Below are 23,845 nucleotides of genomic sequence, written 5' to 3' on the forward strand. Positions count from 1 at the left end.
TTCAAAGAAATGAAATCAGTCTCTCAAAGAAATGTTTGCACCTCCACCCACGTGCATTGCAGCGTTATTCTCAACAGCCAGATAGGGAAACAACTTGAGAGTCCATTGACAGGATTGGCTTTGTGGCACAGCTGATTAAGCCATCACCTGTGACACCAGCATCCCATTTAAGTGCCAGTTTGAGTCCTGGCTGCTCCATCTCTGATCCAGGTCCCTACTAATGCGCCTGAGAAAATGGCAGGAAATGGTCCAAGTACTGGGCCCTGCCAATGATATGGAAGATCCAGATAGAGTTCCAGGGTCCTGGCTTCTGACTGGCCCAGTCCCAGCTGTTGTGGCCATTTAGGGAGTGAACCAGCAGATAGAAGATACCTCTCTCTCCCTTTCTCTTTCTCTTTCTGTCTGTCCCTCCCTCTCTCTCTCCCCCATCAGTCTGCCTTTCAAATAAATAATACAAATTTTATTTTATTAAAAGGTCCATTGGTAGGTTAGTGGATGTTTGTGTATGTAATGAATTATTATTCAGCCTAATAAAGAAGGAAATACTGCTATTTGCAACATGAGTGAACTTGGGGGACATTACGCTGCGCGAAATCAGCCAGTCACAGAACAATGAGTACTTCCCGACCTCGCTTATAGGTGGGATCCCAAGAAGTCAAACCCATAGAAACAAAGAGTAGGATGTAGTTGACATGGGCTGGGAGCGTTACCAGCTCTAAGTGTTAAGATGAATACATCCTGGAGGTCTGACGTAGAGTGTGGAGACTGTATTCACCCATTTTCTGTTACTGTAGTGAAATACCTGAGGATGGGTATCTTGATAAAGAAAAGAGGGTTGGTTAGCTCACAGTTCTGAAGGTTCAAGCACATGGCACCAGCAGCAGCAGCAGCAGCAGCAGCAGCAGCAGCAGCTGTGCTCTGGTGAGGGCCCCAAGGCAGATGACATCACAGTGGGGTCAGAGTACACAGCAGAGGGGACAGATCATATTGCCAGACAAGGAAACCAGAGAGACTGGGAGTGGCCAGACTGGGAGCTGTTCTTCCATAACAACCCCCTTGTGAGGGCTGACCCCAGAGACCTAAGAGAACCGTGCGGTCACTTCTGAAGACAGTGCCCCAATGACCCAATGACCTCCCACCAGTCTCTACCTCCTAAAGATTCCCCAACTTCCACAGTGCCACACTGAGGAACAAGGCTTCAACACACGGACCCCTGATGGACAAACCACACCTAAGCCCTAGCAGAGACCACAGCTGAGAAAGTTCTGCATGCCTTCTCATCACACACACACACACACGGTAACTATGTGAGGTGATGGATATATTAACTAGCTTGATTCTGGTAATCATTTCACAATGTATATGTTTGAGGAGTCTTCAAAAAGGTCATATAAAATGTGTATTATAAAGAAAACACCCATGTATTTCAAAATTTTTGCACAAAAATTTATAATTCCAATTCCCCACAAATTTTTGGGGTACCCAATATCAAAATACCACACTGTACTCCTTAGATATATATAATAAAAATATTCAACCTATTCTTTGCAAGGAAAATCATATGAAATTGTTCTTACTGAGGACTAAATGATAAAGTTCCAAGTGTTTGCTACCCCTTTGAAGATGAAGAATAAACTCTTTACATTAAGCTACATGGTGACTGCCTTCTCAGGGCCATTGTGGAGTGGTTACGCTCTGATAGCCAAGAGGACAGCAAGGATCAAGGTCAAAGAAAGAGAACTCCCAGTGTGCTGCACACACCAGCAGCCGTCTCACCTGCTACAGAAACGTTCCAAACATTCGCTCACTTTGGCTGACTTCACTCATGTCAGCAGTAAACAGCATCCGCAAACACCAAGGATAAATGCCAACTAGAATGAACCTGCATACCCATGCTACCTCACAGAGCAGCTCTCCAGACTTGTAAGGGGCACTGCTTTTCTGAAATATGCCTTTCCTGCCTTCCTACGTTCATGTCTTAGGAACTGTGGATACAATATTGAGAACCTAAACATGGACCTTGCCCTCAGCACACTTCCAGTCCAGCCAAAATGAATACATTTGTGAATACATAGGCAACTCAAGGGTGTGAGGGGAGTACCCCGGAGAGACATTTGTCATTAACACGGGGAATCAGGCAGAGTGATTTTCTAGAAGAAAGGGCATCTAAATTGAGACCCCTGAAGTCTAAGTAGACAGTAGCCGAAGGACACAGAGCAGGTTAGTAGAGGTGCAGGCTGAGGCAGATGGAGTAGTTTGAATGAAGGCCTGCAGGCCAAAAGAATGGGACACACACCAGGAACTACTAGGCGCTCAAGTGTGAGAGGTGGGCGGGGAAGCAGGTGAGCACTACAGAGAAGGCTGGAGAAGTGAGGGGAGTGTGCTGTCCAATCACAAGCGGCCTTGTAACTCACCGTGGGGAACTGGGCTTTACCTTAAGGACCCAAAGTAGATTTTAAGGGGTTTAAAATATGAGAGTAACATTATGGGGTCTGCATGTTAGAGGTCCTTCTGGCTACAGTGTGGAGTATTGATTACTGATTGGCTGGGAGGGGAAGCAGGGAGATGATGCAGCATTGTGGGTCACGAGCTCAAAGTCATTGATTTCCAGTATGTACGGGACATCCAGTGGAGGAGTCTAGCGGCTAGCGGGAGACGGGCTGACAGCACCACAGAAAGTTCTGGACTGGGGAGCTGTCTTTGGAAGTCAGCAGCAGAGACATGGCTATTGGTGGTATAGGTGAGAAAGAGATTGCTAGGAGTGGGTGGGGATGGAGTGGGGGACATGAAGACCACACCAAGCCGGGAGCACGCTGAGGATATCCAACACTCTGGGAACCAAAGAAGAGATCTGGGTGAGGAGATGGAGACGGCAGCGAGGGGGGTGGAGGCAGTGCCATCCTCGGAAGGGCTCAGGGAGTTCCTGTTGGCAGAGGACGGCAGCGACCAACCTGGTGTTCTACCATGATGGCTTCAGGGCCTACCAGGTCTCCAACTACCCTGTCTTGCAACGCAAACCAGAACGCTGAATGTCTTACACAGCTCACACAGAGAACGGTTGCAAACTCTTTCCCGATTCCCCTTAAATGCACTAACATAAATGTGCAGTTGCTTCGCAGAGAGGGGTGAGCCCTCCTGGAGAGAGGCAGGATTGCAGCCAGCAAACAGACTAGGATGCTCTGGCCCCTACCCAACTAGGCACTTGCCTCTCCAGGAGTTCAGACACACACACACACACACACACACACACACACACACACCCTGTGGAATGGGCTTAATTTTATTTCAGAGCTATGCCTTAATCTACAGTCATGAAATGTTCTGACTCCATAGATTGAATTTCCATAACCCCCATGCTCCTTGCTGAGGTTCTCCTACCTCATTTGCAGAAGCTGTTGATATGCATGTAATAAATGTCATTAATCAGAAATGACTGCCACTAGGTCATCACCCAGGCCCTCTTCCGCAGTTGCATAAGATGCAAGTGAGCAAACAGGAAAATGAACCAGGCTTCTGGGCCGAGAAGGTCTGACAAATTGAGTTTAAACCCAGTACAACAGTTACTCTCCGTGTGACCTAGGGTATGTTCCTTAATTCTGGACTCCCAGCTTCCTCATCTTAAAACAGGGATGAGTACTGACTGTACCTGCCTTGTAGGTTATTGAAATAATTAGGTGCCATCATGGAGCTATCACCAGATATTGCAGGCTGTCCAAAGCAGTCCAAATGGATGAATTCATTCACTCTGGCAAGACAAAGAGGGATTAGATAGCTGACATGAGGTCTCACGGCCAGTAAGAGATGAGCCAGGATTCCGACTCACCACAGAACTTTCTTGTAAACATTATGTTATACGATTTCTCTCTATGTGGACGTTGACTGGAGGTGTACCAGGCGCTGACACCAGTGTCCAGGGAAGCCTATTTTCTCCTTAAAACCTGGCATCAAGGTAAACCCAACAGCCATTGCAGTTGGATAAGGACAAACGGTACCCAAGTAGCAGAAGACTTCTCCAAAGAAGTACTGCTGTGCCCACGAGGCCAGTGTTCAGGGATGGGCTCCAAAGGGGCATGGTACTGGACAAACCCACACCCCTGCAACTGAACACAACTCCTATAACCAAGCATCTATCTGGTCTCTACACCTAAATTCCATCACTTAGCCCCTAAGACTTTTAAGCATCCTGACACCAACACAAAACCTTCAAAAAATGTGGGATAGGTAGATAAATGGAAGAGTGAATGTAGAAGCAAACACGCAGTCATGACCTAGAGCCAACCACCTCCTCTGCAAAGATTAGTTGGTAACTAAGAGATCAAGGTTCTTCCATCTAACCCAAGAAAGTGTCCAGGTACGCAAGACTCACAGGAGGATCAAAGGACAGTCGGTGCACCCTGAAGAGAATCTAGAGAAAGTCAAAGAGGAAAACCAAAGGCTGGCACTTGTGATCTTATCAAGGAAAATTGAAATAGTTAGCTTAGTTGGCCTTGGTTTATATCAAGTTCAAAATCTAACAAGGTGGAATATTCCTTATTACATACCTTCATATTTGCATAATTATCTTTCTCCTACAATTCCTTCCTAGAATTAAGAAATGGAAATGATAAATGACAGCATCTGAATATAGCTTGGTAGGATAACCGATCTGTCTCAAAGACATACCTCAACTATTTCACATTTCTTTGAGTTGACAGCAATTATTGACCAAAATTTGAGAGTTGTATTGGGAGCAAGCTTTGGGTCTAGATTCCACTTGCCCAAGACTATAGAGAATTTAAAGAGAGTTTATCTCTCTGAGTCCCACCCCTCTTTTATTGCCTGTAAAATTAGGGTATCTACTCTAAAAAAGATGTGAGGGTTAAATGTGGTTAAGTGTTAAGAACTTGGCCAACGGTAGGCAGTCACTGCACTCACTCTGCCCGCGCCTGTCAGGCTGTGGGTGGCAAAGCCCAAGTGGGTAGTGATTACCACAGCATAGGCACAACACTCCTCAGCTGAAGGGCGGGCTTGGCTGGCATGCTGCCAACAGCCTTTGAAAGCTCCCTCTTGCTTGAGCTTTCCTAGGAGCTGCTTGACTGGCATAAACAAGTGTATTGCTGCCTTCATATTTCCCAGTATTCACAAATGATTCCCCATTGCTTATTGTAAATCTGGGGCTTGTGAGGTGATAAATAATGTATTAAATCCGAACCTATGTCTTAGAAAAGTCTTCCATCCACATGCACAGCACTGGTCCTGAGCCACTACAGGGTGGGCCTCAGGCAACTCAGAAATACATGAGGGCACTTGGAAAAGTTCATGGAAAAAGGAATTTTTAAAGTCATTTGGTTTTGTTGTAAAAAGTGTTTAAAATCCATGTATACAAGGATTCTTCAAAAAGTCCATAGGTATGAAAAACCTATGCTGTGGAAAGCCAAGAAACTGTGGCAAAAACAAAAAAATGTCCTACATGAAGGATCTCTGTGAGTGAGACCCCCGTGGAAGAAGTGACCATCAAAGAAGGATGTACTTTTCTCTGAAGGGAAAGAACTTCCACTTTGACTATGGCCTTGTCTAAATAAGGTTGGAGTTTGTGAATTCAAGAGGCTTCCATAGCTTTGGCAGCTCATGATAAGAGCCTCAGGTGATCACTGACGTCATAAATAAGATTGTCAATTGTTAAGTCAACAACAGGAGTCACTGTGCACTTACTCCTCATGTAGGATCTCTGTCCTTAATGTGCTGTACTATGCAAATTAATGGTAAAACTAGTATTCAAACAGTACTTTATATTTTGTGTCTTTGTGGGTGAAAACTGTTGAAATCTTTACTTAGTATATACTAAGTTGATCTTCTGTATCTAAAGATAATTAAAAATGAATCTTAATGAAGAATGGGATGGGAGAGGGAGTAGGAGATGGGATGGTTTGCACGCGGGAGCGAGGTTATGGGGGGAAAACCCACTATAATCCAAAAATTGTACTTTTGAAATTTATATTTATTTAAATAAAAATTTTCTAAAAAAAAAAAAAAACTTCCACTTTGCTTATGGCCTTGTCTAAATACTATTGGAGATCGTGGATTCCAAAGGTGTCCACAGCCTCGGCAGCTCATGTCAAGAGCCTTGGGTGACCACTGACGTCATACATAAGTCTTAATTGTTAAATTAACAACAGGAGTCACTATGCACTAATTCCCCATGCGGAACCTCTGTCCTCAATGAGTTGTATGATGAGAATTAACTGTAAAACTTGTTTTCAAAGTTTGTGTGTGTATGTGTGCAAATTGTTGGGAACGACTTAGTATAGAGTTGGTCTTCTGTGTACAAAGTTAATTGAAAATGAACCTTAATGGAGAATGGGACAAGGAATGGGAGAGAGAGGAGGAGGTGTAATGGGAGTGGGGACAGGAGCATGGGTATGGTGGGAAGAATCCCTATATTCCTAAAGTTGTACTTATGAAATTTGTACTCATTAAATAAAAGCTTTCTTTGGGGAAAAAACAAAGAAAAATCTGTATATATGAAAAAATTTGTTTAGCTTAAATAAAATTTTTAAAAATTGAAAAACCCAAAAACCTACACTGGATTTCAACTTTTTTGCACCAAAATAAATATATCTTTTAACGCCATTTTCCATGAAGTTTCCTGAAGTACCTTGTATTTGCTTCCACCTTGGAGAAGATGCTTAGTGTAAATCTGTCTTCTCAGCACTACTCCTCCTCTCTGCCTAGCCTCCTCCTTTCCACACACATACCAGTTTGCTCCATCTGGCTTTTCTCAAAGATATCTGTGTCCCAAACACAAGAGAAATTAGCACTGCCAGGAATGCACACAGGCAAGAAAGCATGTAACCAATGCAAAGATAAAACCCCGGGTAGTCTTTTTTCCACATCACTTGACCAAACTTCCAGAGCTCAGCATGTATCTAAAGACCATTTGTAGGGTATTTTGGGTGTATTAAATTGAACAGAACAATTAAGATTAGGATATTTTTAATGTGTGATATGTGTATTCTTTTTTTCTGGAAAGATTTATTTATTTGAAGGGCAGAGTTGTGCGGAGGGTGGGGGTGGAGGAATTAATCTTCTACCTGCTGATTCACTCCCCAAATGGCCATTAACAGCTGGGACCAGACAAGGTTGAAGCCAGAAGCCCTGAACTCTTATCTGGTCTCCCAGGTGGTGGCAGGGCCCAAGCACTTGGACCATCTTCCACTGCCTTCCCAGGTGCATTAGCAGGGAGCTGTATCAGAAGTAGAAAAGCCAGGACTTGAACCAATGTTCTGATGTGGGATGCCAACATTGCAGGCAATAGCTTAATACAGCGCCACAACGCCAGCTCCAGACTAGGACTTTTAAACCAGTACCTAGTGGTTTTCCAGAAAAGTTCCTGACTGCCTGAGACTAAACTCTGCAGCATTTTTTTTTATCTCCATAGAGATTAAGCAATGATCACATTTTATATGATCAAAGGACAAGAAATAGCTTCAAAAAGGCAGAGTCTAAAAATCTCAAGTTATTGAAGCCACGTGGAAGTCAAATAATAATACGAACGTCTTGTTTACTGTGGGTGGTCCTTCTGTGGGAACAACCTCTTTGGCACTTGGCACTTGGCAGGCACACGTAAGCCCCTTCCGGGGCTGGCTTCCATGAACGTATTCTGAGTAGTACAGGGCTGGTTTTCTTTGCCAAGACCTGTCCCCCTACGGGTCTCTTTGCAAAGGGGTTCTTCCTTAAGGTTTACGAGCCCAGGGGTCCCTCTGCTGGGCGGAAGCAGAGGTTGCTGCTTCACAGTACAGCACCAAGCACCTTGTTTCAGCTCACTTCAGACTTGGAAACTGCTGACTTCAGAACAGAATTAGATAGCTTGCGCAAGGCCCTGTGTTTTGTTTGTTTGTTTTTTTAAATTCACATAAAAACCCAAGGCCAAGTGATGGACTTACTCAGTCACATAACCATTCCATCTACTTACTTTTTTTTCGATTTATTTATTTGAAAGTTTTTCCCATATTCTGGATCACTACCCAAATTGCCACAACAGCAGGGCTGGGCTGGGCTGGCCTGGGCCAAAGTCATGAGCCAGGAACTCAATCCAGGTCTGCCAAGTGGATGGCAGGGACGTAACTACTTGAGCCAGCACCTGCTGCCTCCCACAAGCAGGAAAAACACTGGAGCCAGCACTGTGGCCGGGCAGGTAACGCTGTTCCCTGTAAAGCCAGCATCTCATATGGGTCCTAGTTGTGTCCCAGCTGTTCCACGTTGGATCCAGTTCCTTGCTAATGGCCTGGGAAAAGCAGCAGAAGATGATCCAGGTGTTTGGGTCTCTGCCACCCATATGAAACTCCTAAAGACCCAGAAGCTCCTGGCTCCTGCCTTCAGCCTGGCCCAGTCCTAGCTGTCACAGCTATCTGGGGAGTGAGCCAGCAGATGGAAGAGCTCTTAATTTCTCTCTCTCACTGTTAACTCTGACTTTCAAATAAATAAATAAATAAATCTTCTAAAAAACAAAAGAATTGAAAAGAATGTTCCTCAGAAAGATCCTAATCAGATAAAGGAAGGAAAAACCCATGCTTATAAAGCAAAAGGGCCCCGAGCACCAGGAGACTCAACAGCTCAGAAGTGGATACGCTTTCTCAACCAAGAATGGGGCAGACACTCGGAGAGTTTTCCGACTTCTTAATTTCATTTATAAGAAAAGTCTTTATATAAGGAAATATTTTTGTATCTGTATGATGTATAAATGTTCTTTTTAAAGTGCCAAATCAAAGCCAATAAACAAACTGAAGGTCTTACTTAAGCATGCAGCTGGGAGCTACATCTTAAACAGGTAGCATGGAAGCCTCAGAATTTTCTATTTGCAACTGAAATGGGAGAAAGACTGCGGAAAGATGTTCATCCAGAGTTCCACATTTCTGAACGTACGAACACTAAAATGAATCTGCAAGCCTCACGGACTCACACTCCAAAGCATTCTTGATTTCTGTATTCCTTTGCAATTTCCCCAAGACAGATAGCATTTACCTAATGCCTCAAATTGTTTTTAAATCATCACATTTTTTAATTCCCTTGTTGTACAACCTGAGTATTTCCAACCAACCCTATTCTTCGTAGAAACCCAAATTAAAGTAATTTGTCAACTGCTCACTTTGTAAAGTGAAAAAAGAGCATGGCATTTTAAACGAGGTTGGTTGTTTGGTTTTTGCTTGTTTTTGTTTGTTTCTGATAAGAAGTGACTAAAAGAGAGATCTCAAGAAATGTGACAAGTGACCCCAAATACATAATGTTCCTAGAAGTTTACTTGTGACCAAAAATGTTTTTACCATAGGAAATCATCACATGCCAAACTAATCTATAAACATCTAATTAATCAATAGCCAAGTGGTGGATAAAAAATTGCCAAAAATGTACTACCATTCTCAAACAACACAGAACAACAATAAAATAACAGTATGAATGCTTACTGTTGGTTCTTCAGGAAATAACCTTTAATTGAATTCCTCAAATGACTCGTATGTATAAACTGCAGGGAAATGCAGGCCACTTTTAGAGTTCCTAGAATCCGGTGATGCTGGATGCATTTCACACTTCCTCTGCTTTAAGACACTGTTTAGCACCATTCTCCTTTGTAAGCCAGTATTAAGTGACTATCCTATGGACACTCAGCCTAGTCTGGCATAAAACAATCTGAAGAGAAGCTGACACACCAGGGTTAAGAAAGGGTATGTGCACATAACTCAGGAAAGAATGACCTCAGGTGGTTTAGTGGAGGTGTCGTCCCAGCTCTCCTCTCTACAAAGCCTGGGTCTGAGGCCCCTGGCAGTGGGAATTTGGCACGGAAGTCAAAAGGTTACCCCTTGACTTGTGGGCCTGGGGCCGAGGCTAACCAAGTCCACGCTCCCGTGGAAGTACCCTGGCGAAGCAGGTGACACCAGAAAGCAGACGGAGGCCAAGAACCAACCCGAAGCACTTAGTGGACGGAGCCAGCCCATGCTCTGGGAAATGGCTGGGGTGTTTTCCTGGGCACCAGGCTGCACAGGCAGCCTCGCACACAGGGCACCTCTGGCTAAGGGCCAGGCCATTAAAAGCAGCCAGCTGTGAGGGTAAGGAAGACACAGAGAATGGAGTGTGCTTAATCTTGCTACAGAAGGAAGGGAAGAATCGCTGCACAAATACCAGACTTTCTTAGGCATGCCTTTGGAGCGCGCAGTCCTAGGCCCTCTCATCTGCAAAGACTGGTTACCTAGGTCTGAATGGTTATTAAGGTTAGCCAAATTTCGGAAACATCAGATTACAGCTCAATAGATTAACCTTTGAAATACAATTTAATTACAGATTATCAGTTTATGTTAGCTCAGAAGTTAACACCGTAAACCTGTAGTTTCAGAAAAACCATTCACATAGATTATATAACCACCTATCTTTGTATAATAAATAACATGTAAATGTCCACATTTTTAAAATCATAAATCCAAAATAAGCAGCATATAGTTTCTTTAAATATGTAAAAGGCTTTATGAAAAAAATAGATAACTACGCTTTCAAGTTTTAAAATTTGAAATTTAAAGTATTCGCATACTGATACTATAAAGGAAGTAAGACGCTGTACTTTATTTCAGAAAGTTCAAGTTTTTCATCATAATTGAAGGAAATGCATGATTGAGTAAACATCGATAGCATTGTTTTCCATTAAATGCAGCCACGCACCTGAGTGCTTTCAACTCTTATGCTTCTTCAATAGAATCTGAGATGAATGAATCACTAGCAAAATAAGTTAGAAGATTATTTGGATTTTATGGTGACTTGGTCTGAACTCCAGAATTTATAAGAAAAAATAACTGAATTTAATAAATGGAAATTATTCATTGCACTAATCTGCTTTTGCAGATTATTTAGAAAGTGGCTATTAAGGCTTTACTGTAAGGGCTTAAAGAAAGATTCTGTGCACCATGCACAAGCAGGAAGCCATGGTTTAGAAATAACTGGTGAGCAACCCAGCGCATGGTGGACTTCCTTGCACTGTGGACTTCTGAAATCAAAGACGCTTTCAGTTTAAAATTAGGTAAACAGTTAACGGAAAGCTACATCCCTAACTTAAGAACTTTAAATTCTTTAGATTAAAAAAAAAAGAAAAGAAATAGATGATGATGATGGTTTTTTTTTTTTTTTTTTTAGAAAAAAATGGTGCTTTGGGGAGGTCCTGATTCACTGCTTCATTTGTACAGCCTTTTTCTTTGCTTCTCAGCTGTTATTGTGAGGATAATTTCTGATGCAGTTTCAATGCCCTTGTATCTCTGTGAGTTTCAGCATTCTTGACCAGCACCTGCAGGAGAATCACGCAGAAATATGAGGGTTTTGATTACTAACCATATCTCTGTTCAGATTCATAAAAGCCAAGCATGTCAAAGGGCAGCAGTCTTGAAAAGACAACATCAGACTACATAAGAAAAAGTGACTGTGCAGTCTGTCCCTGCTGACATGAGCTGCTTAACCAAAGCCAGCATCAGAGACAGGCACGGGTAACAGCATCTTGACTGCTTCCTCTGTCAGCACTGGGTAAAAACTAAAGGTTGTGCAGGCATTTGTAGCAGCGGTGATGATACCTCTTGAGATGCCCACATTCCAGATGGAAGCCCCTAGTCTGAGTCCCATGTGCACTCCCAATTCCATCTTCTTACTAATCAGGTGACGGCTCAAGTACTTGGGTTCCTACCACTATGTGAGAGATCTGGACTGAGTTCCTGGCTTGTGGATCTGACCTTGCCTAGCCCTGGGCTGCTGCAGAACATTGGGGAATGAAGCAGTCTGTCTGTGTCTTTCAAATTAATAAATTAAAAAAATGATTAAATGTTTTGAAAAGAAACTAAAAAAATTTAAAGGTTTTTGTTGGTTGGCTTTGTTTAAAATATTGTTGTCTTTAAATCCTTACCCAAAAAGTCCATTTCATGCATAGAATTGTAAAATGATACTGCTCCCTTTTAAAATAACAGCTTTGTTAACCCTGGGTGCTAAGCTTTATCAAGAATCTTTATCAGGGGGTTTATCAAGAATTTTTTCAGCCATGTTCCATACTGCAGTGCTGGTTCGAGTCTCCAGGCCTCTGCTTCTGATCAGCTTGCTGGGACTTAATCTGTGTCTCCCACAGGAGTTACAGGGAACCCAAGTACTTCAGCCATCGCCTGCTGCCTCCCAGGGTGCACATTAGTCTAATAAGCTTTCTCAAGTAAAAGAGAAATTATGTTGCTAAAACTGTTGGTTAAAGTATGAGACACTTAACCCAATTTATTGTTGTATACTCTACCTTTTCCAAGGCAATTTTAAATGCCTATATCGGCTTATGTGTTTACATGTCAGAACCATCTCAGAAAGAGTGCAGCAGAAATTGTCACACACATTTTAAAGAAAACTCAAGGAGAAATAAAACACTTTTTAAAAAGATAATATGAACACCCCATTAGATTCTATCTCCTTTCCAAGCTACTGATTTCCTCTACTGCAGTGGCCATAACAAAATATAGTAGCACCCAGCACCCCTGCCCACCCTTTCTCCTATACCACACAGCACATCAGAACACCGTCCAAGAGCCACTGCTGTGATGCAGCGGGGTTAAGCTACTGCTTGCGACGCCAGCATCCCAAATTGGAGAGCTAGTTTTAACCCCAGCATGCCCACTTCTAACCCAGCTCCCTGCTAATGTGCATGGGAAAGCAGCTTTTGACCTTGACAACCACCTGGGAGACCTGGATAGAGTTCTAGGTCTCAGGCTTCCACCTGACTCAGCCCTGACCATTGCAGCCACTTGGGGAGAGAACGAAAAGATGGAAGATCTCTTTCCTTCTCTTTATCTCCCTCAAACTTTGCCTGTCAAATTAATAAATAAAATACATTTTAAAAAAATAATAATAAAGAAGAATATCCAAAAGACCTTCAGAAAGTTAGCAGAAAAATGTGTATTATTTATGAAAAAAAAACTATGCAAGGATTTCAAAATTTTTTTTTGCATCAGAGTGGGTGTTTAACCTTGCAGTGCCTGGATTTAATCTCTAGCTCCTGACTCCAGCTTCCTGTCAGTACTGACCCTGGGAGGCAGCAGTGATGGCCCAAGTAACTGGGTTTCTGCTACCCATGTGGGGGACACGGATTGATTTCACAACTCCTTTTTTTTTTTTTTTTTTTTTTTTTTTTGACAGGCAGAGTGGACAGTGAGAGAGAGAGACAGAGAGAAAGGTCTTCCTTTGCCGTTGGTTCACCCTCCAATGGCTGCCGCGGCTGGCACGCTGCGGCCGGCGCACCGCGCTGATCCGATGGCAGGAGCCAGGAGCCAGGTGCTTTTCCTGGTCTCCCATGGGGTGCAGGGCCCAAGCACCTGGGCCATCCTCCACTGCACTCCCTGGCCACAGCAGAGAGCTGGCGTGGAAGAGGGGCAACCGGGACAGAATCCGGCGCCCCAACCGGGACTAGAACCCTGTGTGCCGGCGCCGCTAGGCGGAGGATTAGCCTAGTGAGCCGCGGCGCCGGCCACAACTCCTTGTTCTGACCCTGACCCCTGCCCCAGCCAGCCCTGGCCTTTGCAGGCACTGGCAGAATGAAGCAGAGTTTCCACAAACTTTCTGATGTACCCTTGTATTACCTATAGGTTAAAGCAGTGGTCCCCAACCAGGGTGATTAGACCCCAGGTGGCATTTGACAAGTGGAGAACATGTTTTTGTTTGGCACCAGCAGGGTAGTGGGGAGAAGCACAGCGCTTCTGGTTTCTAGTGCTTTGAAAGATTAAGACTGCTGCCCAGCACCCAGCATTCCACAGGACGCACCACTCCTTGCAAAGAATCATCCAGTCCACAGCCTCAGTAGAGCTGAGGTTGAGAAACTGAACTGATTAGGCTACAAGGAATAATCACATTCCTGGTGCAGCAAAGCTAAACATGGGCAGGCAAATATAATGCCATTCTTGTGATGTTAACGCGAGACCAGTACCAACTTATGCATCTCCTTCCTTTGCTTTACTGCTTTGCCTTTTACTAAACCATTTTGTTCATCTATTTCTAATATCACAGCAGGTAAAAAATTGAGTACAGTTAAGCCATTCCTTTCTGGCAGAAACACAGAAAGGCGGAAAGACAGGAAAAGGGAAGAAAAGGAGAGGAGAGGAAGGAAGGGGGCCGGCACTGTGGTGTAGTGGGTAAAGCCGCCGCCTGCAGTGCCAGCATCCCAAATGGGCACCGGTTCGAGTCCCGGCTGCTCCATTTCTGATCCAGCTCTCTGCTATGGCCTGGGAAAGCAGTAGAAGATGGCCCAAGTCCTTGGGTCCCTGCACCCATGTGGGAGACACGGAAGAGGCTCCTGGCTTTGGATCCGCTCAGCTCCAGCCACTGCAGTTATGAACCAGCAGATGGAAGATCTCTCTCTCTCTCTCTCTATCTCTACCTCTGCCTCTAACTCTGCCTTTCAAAGAAAAGGGAGGAAGGCAGAAAGGGAGGGAGGGAGGGAGGGAGGACAAGCATAAAGACAGAAATAGACAAGAAGGAAGGAAGGAAGGAAGGAAAAGTTGATTCTTGGTACTGCCTCAGGTTAGGTTTGGATGGTAACACATTTGCAAGGCTATAAATTTCACTAAATAAGGGCTTTAGATCAGCAGTTTTCCACTTTTTATAAAACTCAGTATATCTGACGAATGACTTAAACTTGTGATGTTCTCACTGGTTCACAGGAAAGTACGGCCAATTAGGCAAGCCTCCTATAATTCTATCCTCCCTCATTTAGAAAAGCTTACAAGAATTCACTGGCAGAGGAAAGTGTGAGGATAGCCATGAATCTGCTTTATTTCATTACAAAAAATAAAGAAGTAAAACCCTATGTCATCCATGGCTGGTACACAACTACTTCCTACTTCATAACCAGTTACGACCCCAGGGTTTTAAACCAATGCCCTGGGCCTCAGGACTTGCCATTAATTTGGATTCTGCCTTTCAAATAATCACTCTCAAAGAAAACTTAGCAGATTCCCTGTAAGTCATCTAGCACATACACAGGCTGAATTTACATTACTCTACTTTTATTATCTAGTTAGTTAGTGAATTAATTTTCAGCTGACACAGGATTTTGTATATATTTACGGGTACCATGTGATGTTTGATACATGTACACCTGTATAAACTATTTCTAAACGTAGCTTTAATAGTCCTGTTACTTATGTCCAATAACTTGGATTCTGATATTTATAATACCAAAACAGGAACTTCATAATTGATCCATGGCAAAATACAAAATAGAGATTTAACCTTGAAGCCATAAGCATAAATGCTTTCCTATTTTCAAACATGACACAATTGACATTGTAGTCTTTTGTTGGCCCAAGAATTACATGCTCGTTTTTTTGAAGTTCAGTCATAAAAATGGAGTAATTTTGAAAAAGAACTCTTAACACATTTTAGGTCCAAGATGAAATATCTTAAATAAAATTAAGGTCTTACTTCAATGAGCTCGTCATCATTTTTGGCATGTAAGTGTCTCAGCAGATACCAACGTGCAGTTGATACAACAGATTTGGGATACCCAGGCTGATACACCACTCTCTCCAAAAGTCGCCGTGTCTCTCTGCAAAAAAGAATTTACATTTAGTCCAAAGGAAATAAATTATTATTTCATACACAAGCCTCACACATGCATGTGGTATGTGATTACTCACAATTTTTTAGTCCAGATAATGATAAAGGAAACAAAAATGGTTAATATTTCTTGGGTGTTTATCCTGCAGTAGGTACTGTGCCTGATATGCTACACTTTTACACATGTGGTCATAATTAATATTCAGAACCCACTGCTGTTATTAGTCCCATTCTGAAATAAGCAAACTAAGGCTCATGTCAAATAGAAAGGGGAGAAGAGCCGTACTTTATGAGCACTTCGGAGGGTCCACTTTTAATCTTTTTGAAACTAGGCAGAAAAAAAATCAATAAATAACACAAAAGTGACACATGGAGACAAGAAATATTTACCCTCCACACTAGAAGCTAAGTGTATAGTATCAGGCTTTCATTGTACAGTTCCAAGGACATACACAGTATGCAAACCCACTGTATTAACAGGCTGATTTACAGGTATAGTCTATCTTTTTCTTTTCTAATTTACTAACATATATGAACCCCATTATATCTGTATTGGTAGAAACAACATAAACAGCAGTAATTTCAAAACTGCTAAGTAGAAGGATCTTGTAAGTAGCAATTGGTTTGAAGCAAGAACTAAATAACTCATTTTGAAATTTTTCCATAGGAATAAAATAGTATGTATACTTTTTCTTAGATTAGTATTTATTTGGGCTAGTCTAGAGAGGTGATAAAAATAAGAGAGGTATTAGCAAGATTAGAGGGGGGAAAGGGGACTAGTGTTCTCCAAGTCACCCACAAAGTGCATCAACATAAAGAGTTCATTGAAAAGTAAAAATTACAGCTGAAAAGTATTTCTTAGTAAAATTGGTCACAGACAAAAACAGCTACATGTGAACGACCATTAATGAACAATGATAGAAGTGGTGATTAGCCACAGGGTCTTTTTTTTTTTTTGACAGGCAGAGTGGACAGTGAGAGAGAGAGACAGAGAGAAAGGTCTTCCTTTGCCGTTGGTTCACCCTCCAATGGCCGCCGCGGCTGGCGCATTGCGCTGATCCGAAGGCAGGAGCCAGGTGCTTCTCCTGGTCTCTCATGTGGGTGCAGGGCCCAAGCACCTGGGCCATCCTCCACTGCACTCCCTGGCCATAGCAGAGAGCTGGCCTGGAAGAGGGGCAACCAGGACAGAATCCGGTGCCCCGACCGGGACTAGAACCCGGTGTGCCGGCACCGCAAGGCGGAGGATGAGCCTATTGAGCCACGGCGCCGGCCAGCCACAGGGTCTTAATTCTTCCTTCATCCCTGTTTTTGGAGATGTCTTTTGCCACATATTCTTATTTACATGTGCTAAGCTCTTTTTCTACAATATCTATCAAGTTCCAGTAATGTTTGTTCCTGAATTATGATTTTACTTCTGGTCTTCTGTATTATGTGTGACAGCTGTTAGAGCTGGATATTATTTTCAGAGTTTTCACATACTCTTATATGTTTTTTTATCTATATGACCTTTAAGTAATTTTCTTCTAATTTATTTCTGGCCCTATCCCTACCCACTAACGAAAATATTGCCTGGATTTTTATATTTTAATCTGAGCAGCTTTTGGATTTTCTAGATATGAGACGATACTACTTACAAACAATATGTCTCTGTCTTGATTTTTTATTACTTTTTCCATGGCTTACTGCATTAGCAAACAGCTCCTATTAATTTAGCCTTGAACTTGGGTCCTGTGGTCTTTTCTCTAAGAATCCACACCACACTGTTGGCTCATCGTAAAGCTGAAAACAAAATTCCAAGGCTGGGGCCAGTGCTGTGACACAGCGAGTAAAGCTGCTGCCTGCACTGCCAGCATCCCATATGGGCACCAGTTCGAGACCGGGCTGCTCCTCTTCTGATCCAGCTCCCTGCTGTGCCTGGGAAAGCAGCAGAAGATGGCCCAAGTGCTTGGGCCCCTGTACCTGCATGGGAGACCTGGAGGAAGTTCTTGACTCCTGGCTTTGGATCAGCCCAGCCCTGGCCATTGCAGCCATTTGGGGAGTGAACCAGCAGATGAAAGGCTTTTCTCTCTCTCTCTCTCTCTGCCTCTCTGTAATTCTGCCTTTCAAATAATTAAATCTTAAAACAAACAAAACCCTCAAAGGCCTTCACTTGAAATGTTGTTATTGCCAAACCTCTTGGTCTGTATTTATGTATCAAATTATTTCTTAAATCCAAAACTTTGTTTTTTTTTCTTATTGGGTTGCTTGAACTACCCCTTCCAAAGTGGATAAAGATAAAAGAATAACCCCAAAGTCTGCTAAACTAATTAGAAATCATTCCTTAACAGTTTCCTAGGTAGATTTAAAGTGAAGAAGCATCCAAGAAAAAAAATGAACAAAGATTCTCCATACCTCGCCCCCATTTTGCGGCTGAACTGTAACAAGGCTTGCAAAAGAACAGCCAGTGGACAAAAGCAAAGTTTCATGGCTTCAGCAGTAGCTTCTTGAACCAAGGATGGCCAGTGGTCACCGGAAATATTAGCCTGCAAAAACATACATATTAACTCCAAGTTTTTAAGACGTTTACTTTAAAAGAACGCAGTTCAGCTCTCATTGATTGAGCGCTGGCCTATCTATACAAATGATACAAGGAACACAGTTACTGAACATTACTGAAGATCTGATTCCTTCCTTGAAGGTGCTACAAAGGGTAGGCTGGAAGTAAGGCCTCAAAGAAGAGACACCATTTACAAAACACTACATTATTATTATTTTTTAAATGCACCACGCTACACAGGTGAATAAATCAATGGTTTAGTAAGCCTCTGATCTACCAAATATAAAAATCTTAACTTTGACCAATAAGCTCTTCTACTGGTAATGATAAAGTTCCACATTTCAAAAATTATCTAAAGAAACAGGAAAGGCTAAACTATTTTAATAAAACTTCAATATAGAAACAAAGTGCAAAGTAGATTAGAGATTTAAAAGCTAAAGGCATGGACAGATGCTGGGCAGTATGGTTAAGTAAGACACCACTTAGAGTGCTCACATCCCGCATCAGAGTGCCTGGGGTCGAGTCCTGGGGCCACTTCTGATTCCAGATTCCTGCAAATGTGTACCCTGGGAGGCAGCAAGTGACAGTGCAAGTACTTGTATCCCTGTTACCTGTGTGGGATACCTGGATTGAGTTCCAGACATCCAGGCTGTTGCGGGCATCTGGCAAGTGAACCAATGCATAAGAGACCTCTCTCTCTTTCAAATAATGTTTCTAAAAAACTAAGTCAAAGTTGGCAATACTGTAAATATTTTTAAATGTTTTATCGATGAGAAATGTTAATGTATTAATTCACTAGTTGGGTTATGAATGTTTAGTTTTATGATACATACCAATGCAAAAATAACTGTTAATAAAATGAACACTACTGAATTATATAAGGAAAATGCATTACAATTTTTTATTAAAATTAATGAAGTCAATATAATGAACCAATATGCAGTCCATTTCAAATACTAAATTCTAAAGGTGTTAGGGCAGTAATCTCTCAGTGCAGTGCAGGCATTAGCAATTCCTGTAATCAAGGATGAGGAAGTTACAATGAGCTTGAAAACAGAACAGAGGCTGTGAGACATCTTATGTAAAATGGGTGCACTGGGACAATGGGTACATCTGAGAAGGTAAACAACACAAGGCAAGCATGAAGCAAATTTTTCTAAAATCTCTTTAAAAATCAGTAACATTGGAGCTGGCGCTATTGCTCAGCGTGTTAAAGGCCCAGCCCGCAGTGCCAGCATGCCATATGGGTGCCAGTTTGAGTCCCGGCTGCTGCTCCACTTCTGATCCAGCTCCCTACTAATGCACTTGGGAAAGCAGTGGAGGATGGTCCAAGTCCTTGGACCCCTGCACCCTTGTGGGAGACCCGGAAGAAGCTCCTGGCTCCTGCGTGGCTCAGTCCTGGTTGTTGTGACCTGGTTGTTTGGAGTGAACCAGCAGATGGAAGATCTCTGTCTCTCCTTCTCTCTCTAACTCTGCCTTTCAAATTTAAGGGAAAAAAATAGTAACACAAAACTGGATGTTTTTAATAATGCACTCTCTAAGTTCCAAGAAATCATATCAAGTTTTCTGTAAATCAGTACAAAGATTACTTCATATAACTGGAAAATTGAACAATGTGATCAGAGTGTACTTTTCTTTTTGTCTCCCTGTCTCTCTGAAATATATTCAAAGAGGACCTTTTCTCTGCTCCTGGATGTAAATTATAGCAGTCCTCATGAGTCATATCAATGTTTCCTTCATCACAAATGATGTCCTCTTCCATTCAACATTTTACTCTTCATGGAAAGGTATTCACTGAACCTGAACCTCCCTCCCAGGCCCTTCAGCTCCCAGGCTAGGGTGGGGTTCAGACAGCGGCAGATGGCTTGTCTCTTCTCTAATACTCCTGCCTTTTCTTCTGAGTTGTGCTGTCAGGCCTCTGGGAAATTATCACAATCCTGTGTTCTACTGGTAAGATGGTGTCAAGCTCTCCAGGCCTGACAGGCATTGTAAACTGTTTTTTCCACCCCCTCAGGCTGGCTTTATCAGATTCTAACTTCTTAAATAGCTGCTTAGCTGCATTCGCACTACAGTAGCCTTTGGGGCCTTGTGCAAAATAAAAGCACAGGGCTGTTTGTTCAAAAATTATTAATAATTCAGGAAGGCGACTGCAGAGCATTGGGCTAAGTGTGGAGCCCCATACACATGCCCGACACAGACCACCAAGGCAGCCCTGCTCACCTGCAGTTCTGCTAACCTGGGCAAACGGACACAGGCTCCTCGACTTATGATGGGGTTGTGTCCTGATCAACCTAGCATACACTGCAAATACTGTAAGTCAGAAATGCACTTAACGCACCTAACCTACTGACACCCTCGCCCAGCAGCACAGTGCGCCACCGTCTTGGTGGGCACAGGGTGACTGGGAGCCACGCTCAATGCCGCTGCCTGGCGTTGAGTGGATCGTTCTGTGTATCGTTAACATGGGAGAGGCCACACTTCAACATTCAAAGCACGGCTTCTATGGAATGGATATGGTTTTCCCATCACTGTACAGCCAAAAAACCTGTTAAGTTGACCATCTGAGACAGGGGCATCCAAACTGCATTCTGCTTACTCGCTGCACATCCTGTAGCAATACGGAAACTCTAGCTTCCTCTCTGCTAAGATTCCATGACCCCTGTGGGCAGCCCTCCTGGACAGGATCTAAGATAATGCCCACGCCAGTCCACTCTCACACTTGGCTGCACCCATTTCTAAATCTCACAAACTCAGAGTACCAGGGATCCCATCTGCAGCAACTGCCCCCCTCCCCTGTGTCTCCAGTGAGGCCACTCTCCTGAAACACTAGCATTCTCTTCTCTGTATTAACATCTCAGTAACCTGAGAACCACGGCCTCTGAAGCACGTTTCAGACAGCTGTCCGCAAGCTTCTGTACATACGCCTTCAGGACCTCAGAGGACAAATGTCAAAGTCCCTCTCCCCATTAGGGTCCCTTCCTCACCTGTGTGTCTGTGGAAACTTGAGAGGGTTTACGGGGGAGACAACAGCTCTCTCCTAAGAAATGCCTTCACAGGTCACCTCCAACTCTACTCTTCTGAAGCTGCTATAGCTTCCTTTACAGGTTAAGATTTTCCCACTTCAAAATCTGTATCATTCGGGGTGGGCAGGGAGTGCAGGGGTACAGAAGCCATTTGGGGTGCCGACAGCCCCTTTCAAAATGCCTAGGATTGAGTCAAGGCTCCACTTCCAATTTTAGCTTCCTACTATTGCATACCCTGGAAGCCAGCAGGCAATGTCTCAAGTGCTTCAGTCCCTCCTGCCCACACAGGCAACTCAGACTGAGTTCCTGGCTCCCAGCTTCTGCCTAGCCCAGCTGTGGCTGTTGTAGGCATTTGGGGAGTGAACCAATAGATGAAAGATCTTTGTCTGCTTCTCTATTGAAAAGAAGTAATTTTTTAAAATGCCTATCCTCATCTGGTATCTTACTTTGGAATTGGACATGTAACATTTTAAGTAAACTTTCAGTTTAATATCTGTTTCATCTATTCTCACACATTAAGTAGTTCATAAAACAGACTAATTTTAATATCTCCATCTTCCCCACACTGCCAGTTGTTTATGTGCAAATGTGGCAACTCCTTTATTTCTCTGTAATAAGAAATGGGGGGTTGGGCATTTGGTGCAGTGATCAAGGTGCTGCTTGGGACATCCGCATCCTATACCGGAGTGCCTGGGACAGTGCACTGGCTCCATTCTCAATTTTGGCTCTCTGCTAACATATACCCTAGGCAGCACACGATGCTCAAATTCTTTGGTCCCTGCACCCGACATGGATTAAATTCTGGCTCCCGCTTCACTCTGGTTTAGTTCCATCTGTTGTGGGCACTTGGGGAGTAAACCAGCAGATACAGATCTCTCTCTGTCTTTCCACCTCTACTTCTCTCTCTCAAATCAAATGAAAATAAATAAAAATTATAAGGAGATACATTTGTTGGGTATCAAATTTTTAACAAGAACAAATGACATTTGGATAGTGTTTGAAGGTCACAAAGGTTATCTGTAAATGTTACTTAATTTGATATTCCTAACAACCCAACAAGAAGATGAAGAAGATACCTCCACTACTACAGACAAAGAAAATGGCTCTGCACAGTTAAACTGGTGGAAGATTTCCCAGCAGTAAATGGCAGAATCAGAATACAGGCTCTTAAAGAAAATACTCTCGTGGTGGCAGTGGACTGAGGTGCAGTATACCTGGGTATTCCTGTTCTGCAAGCTGATCTCCCCATTTGTAACAGGATTACAGAGACAGTATATTTAGTGAGTGAGGCACTTATAACAGCACCTAGAACAGACTAAATGCTACATGTGTTTGCTATTGTTAGAGCTATTACTAATTTGTTTTATTCCAGGTCAGATGTAAAATTTCCCAGCATTTAAAAAAATAGCATTCATAACTAAGACATAGTAAGTTAGGCTACAATAGCATCCATTTCTCCAGTTCACACACTCAAGAGCACGTTACAGTAAGTACTACATGTGGTTTCACAGCTCACCGGTTACCAAGGTTAGAAAGACCTTTGTTAAACATAATTATGAGACAAACAAATGGTGGGTGATCTACAACTACTGTTACCACCATTCCTTTCCACCCAAATCACCTCAAATTTGACCACAATACTATTTGCCCATTCATTAAAAACAAACAAAAACCCTCCTATGTACAAGATAGAATGAAAAAGCAATGATGAACAGAACATGGACGCTGGCCTGAGGAACACTTACATGTGTTCAACCGTAATTCTACCAAAGCTGAGAAAGTTTCCTAGTTCCTATAGTGACTGCCTGTTTCTTATCTACCCTCCCATATAATTCTGTAAGTACATGCACACACAAGCACACATGGCCTACTTAGAGACATGCACTTGTCGACACAGACACCACACACACAAACACCAAATGGGATTACATCCCATACCCTGTCCCGCAGCTTGCCCTCCCTTCACTTAAACATGGCTCTTTAAGAATTCTTCCCTACCAGCAAATAAGACTTGCAGATTAACATATGTAAATTGGCATCAGAAAACAGCATGTCAAGTTGTAAGTTAACAGAAGTCCCTCTGAGGGAATGTCAAACTGAACTGAGAAGCGACTGAAATTTTAAACACTGGCATGTTGTCTGTGGATGAGTAGCTGGATTTAATTCTAATTTCAACCACCGAAGAATAAAGAGTGTACATTCTGCTGCAAACCACCATTTACAATAGTGATCTCTGTTTTCACACCAAACACTGACAATGTTCTGCAGGGTCTATGGATTTTTGCTACCTTTATGTCCATTAAGAACCCAGAATATGAAGTCAATGAAGAGACTGCACTATAAGACAACAAAGGAGCTCAACAGAGTAAGCTGTGTGAACAGCTTTCATGTTAAAGAAAGATTAAACATTCAAGCTTTATGATCACAACTACAACAAGACCTTACCCTGCAGACTTCTAATGCAAGCAGGGCTAGTCTCAGTAGACTTGAGAGCTTTCCGCTCCAGCTGCCCTGCTGGGACGCCACTTGTAGACTCTTCCTGTAACACATCTCTGCAGCGCTCATCATTCCCTGGGACTGATACACGTACGCCAGCCACTGAGCAACAGAAAGAGAAGGCAGAGGATTTTAATTTAGTACCGTCCAGGATCCCACCCCAACACATTCAATAAACTCCGATGAAGCTGAAAGTTTTAGTTAGGGG

General features: G+C 42.9%; 2 protein-coding genes across 14 annotated transcripts in view; one reads left to right on the forward strand and one right to left on the reverse strand.

The window, feature by feature from the left end:
- Window positions 1-23,845, forward strand: part of FAM81B (family with sequence similarity 81 member B) — a 122,182-nt gene that overhangs the window by 62,558 nt on the left and 35,779 nt on the right. Inside the window, exon 10 of one of the 5 annotated variants that reach the window (XM_051854004.2) lies at window positions 17,910-17,932. The exons of the other annotated variants lie outside the window; for them this stretch is intronic. Coding sequence (XP_051709964.1) covers window positions 17,910-17,917 — 8 coding nt within the window. The 3' untranslated portion in view covers window positions 17,918-17,932. Of the gene's footprint in view, window positions 1-17,909; window positions 17,933-23,845 lie in introns of those variants that run through there. 5 annotated transcript variants of the gene reach the window in all.
- SKIC3 (SKI3 subunit of superkiller complex) overlaps window positions 9,441-23,845 on the reverse strand; it is a 91,801-nt gene continuing 77,396 nt past the window's right edge. For all 9 annotated transcript variants that reach the window (XM_008261957.4, XM_008261953.4, XM_008261956.4 and 6 more), the window contains 4 exons: window positions 23,587-23,739; window positions 17,974-18,104; window positions 15,448-15,571; window positions 9,441-11,299 (listed from right to left, as the gene is read on the reverse strand). In XM_008261957.4, the coding sequence (XP_008260179.2) occupies window positions 11,225-11,299; window positions 15,448-15,571; window positions 17,974-18,104; window positions 23,587-23,739 (483 nt within the window). In that variant the 3' untranslated portion in view covers window positions 9,441-11,224. The remainder of the gene's footprint in view (window positions 11,300-15,447; window positions 15,572-17,973; window positions 18,105-23,586; window positions 23,740-23,845) is intronic.

This window comes from Oryctolagus cuniculus, chromosome 14 (assembly GCF_964237555.1).
Source record: "Oryctolagus cuniculus chromosome 14, mOryCun1.1, whole genome shotgun sequence".
Classification (NCBI taxonomy): Eukaryota; Metazoa; Chordata; class Mammalia; order Lagomorpha; family Leporidae; genus Oryctolagus; species Oryctolagus cuniculus.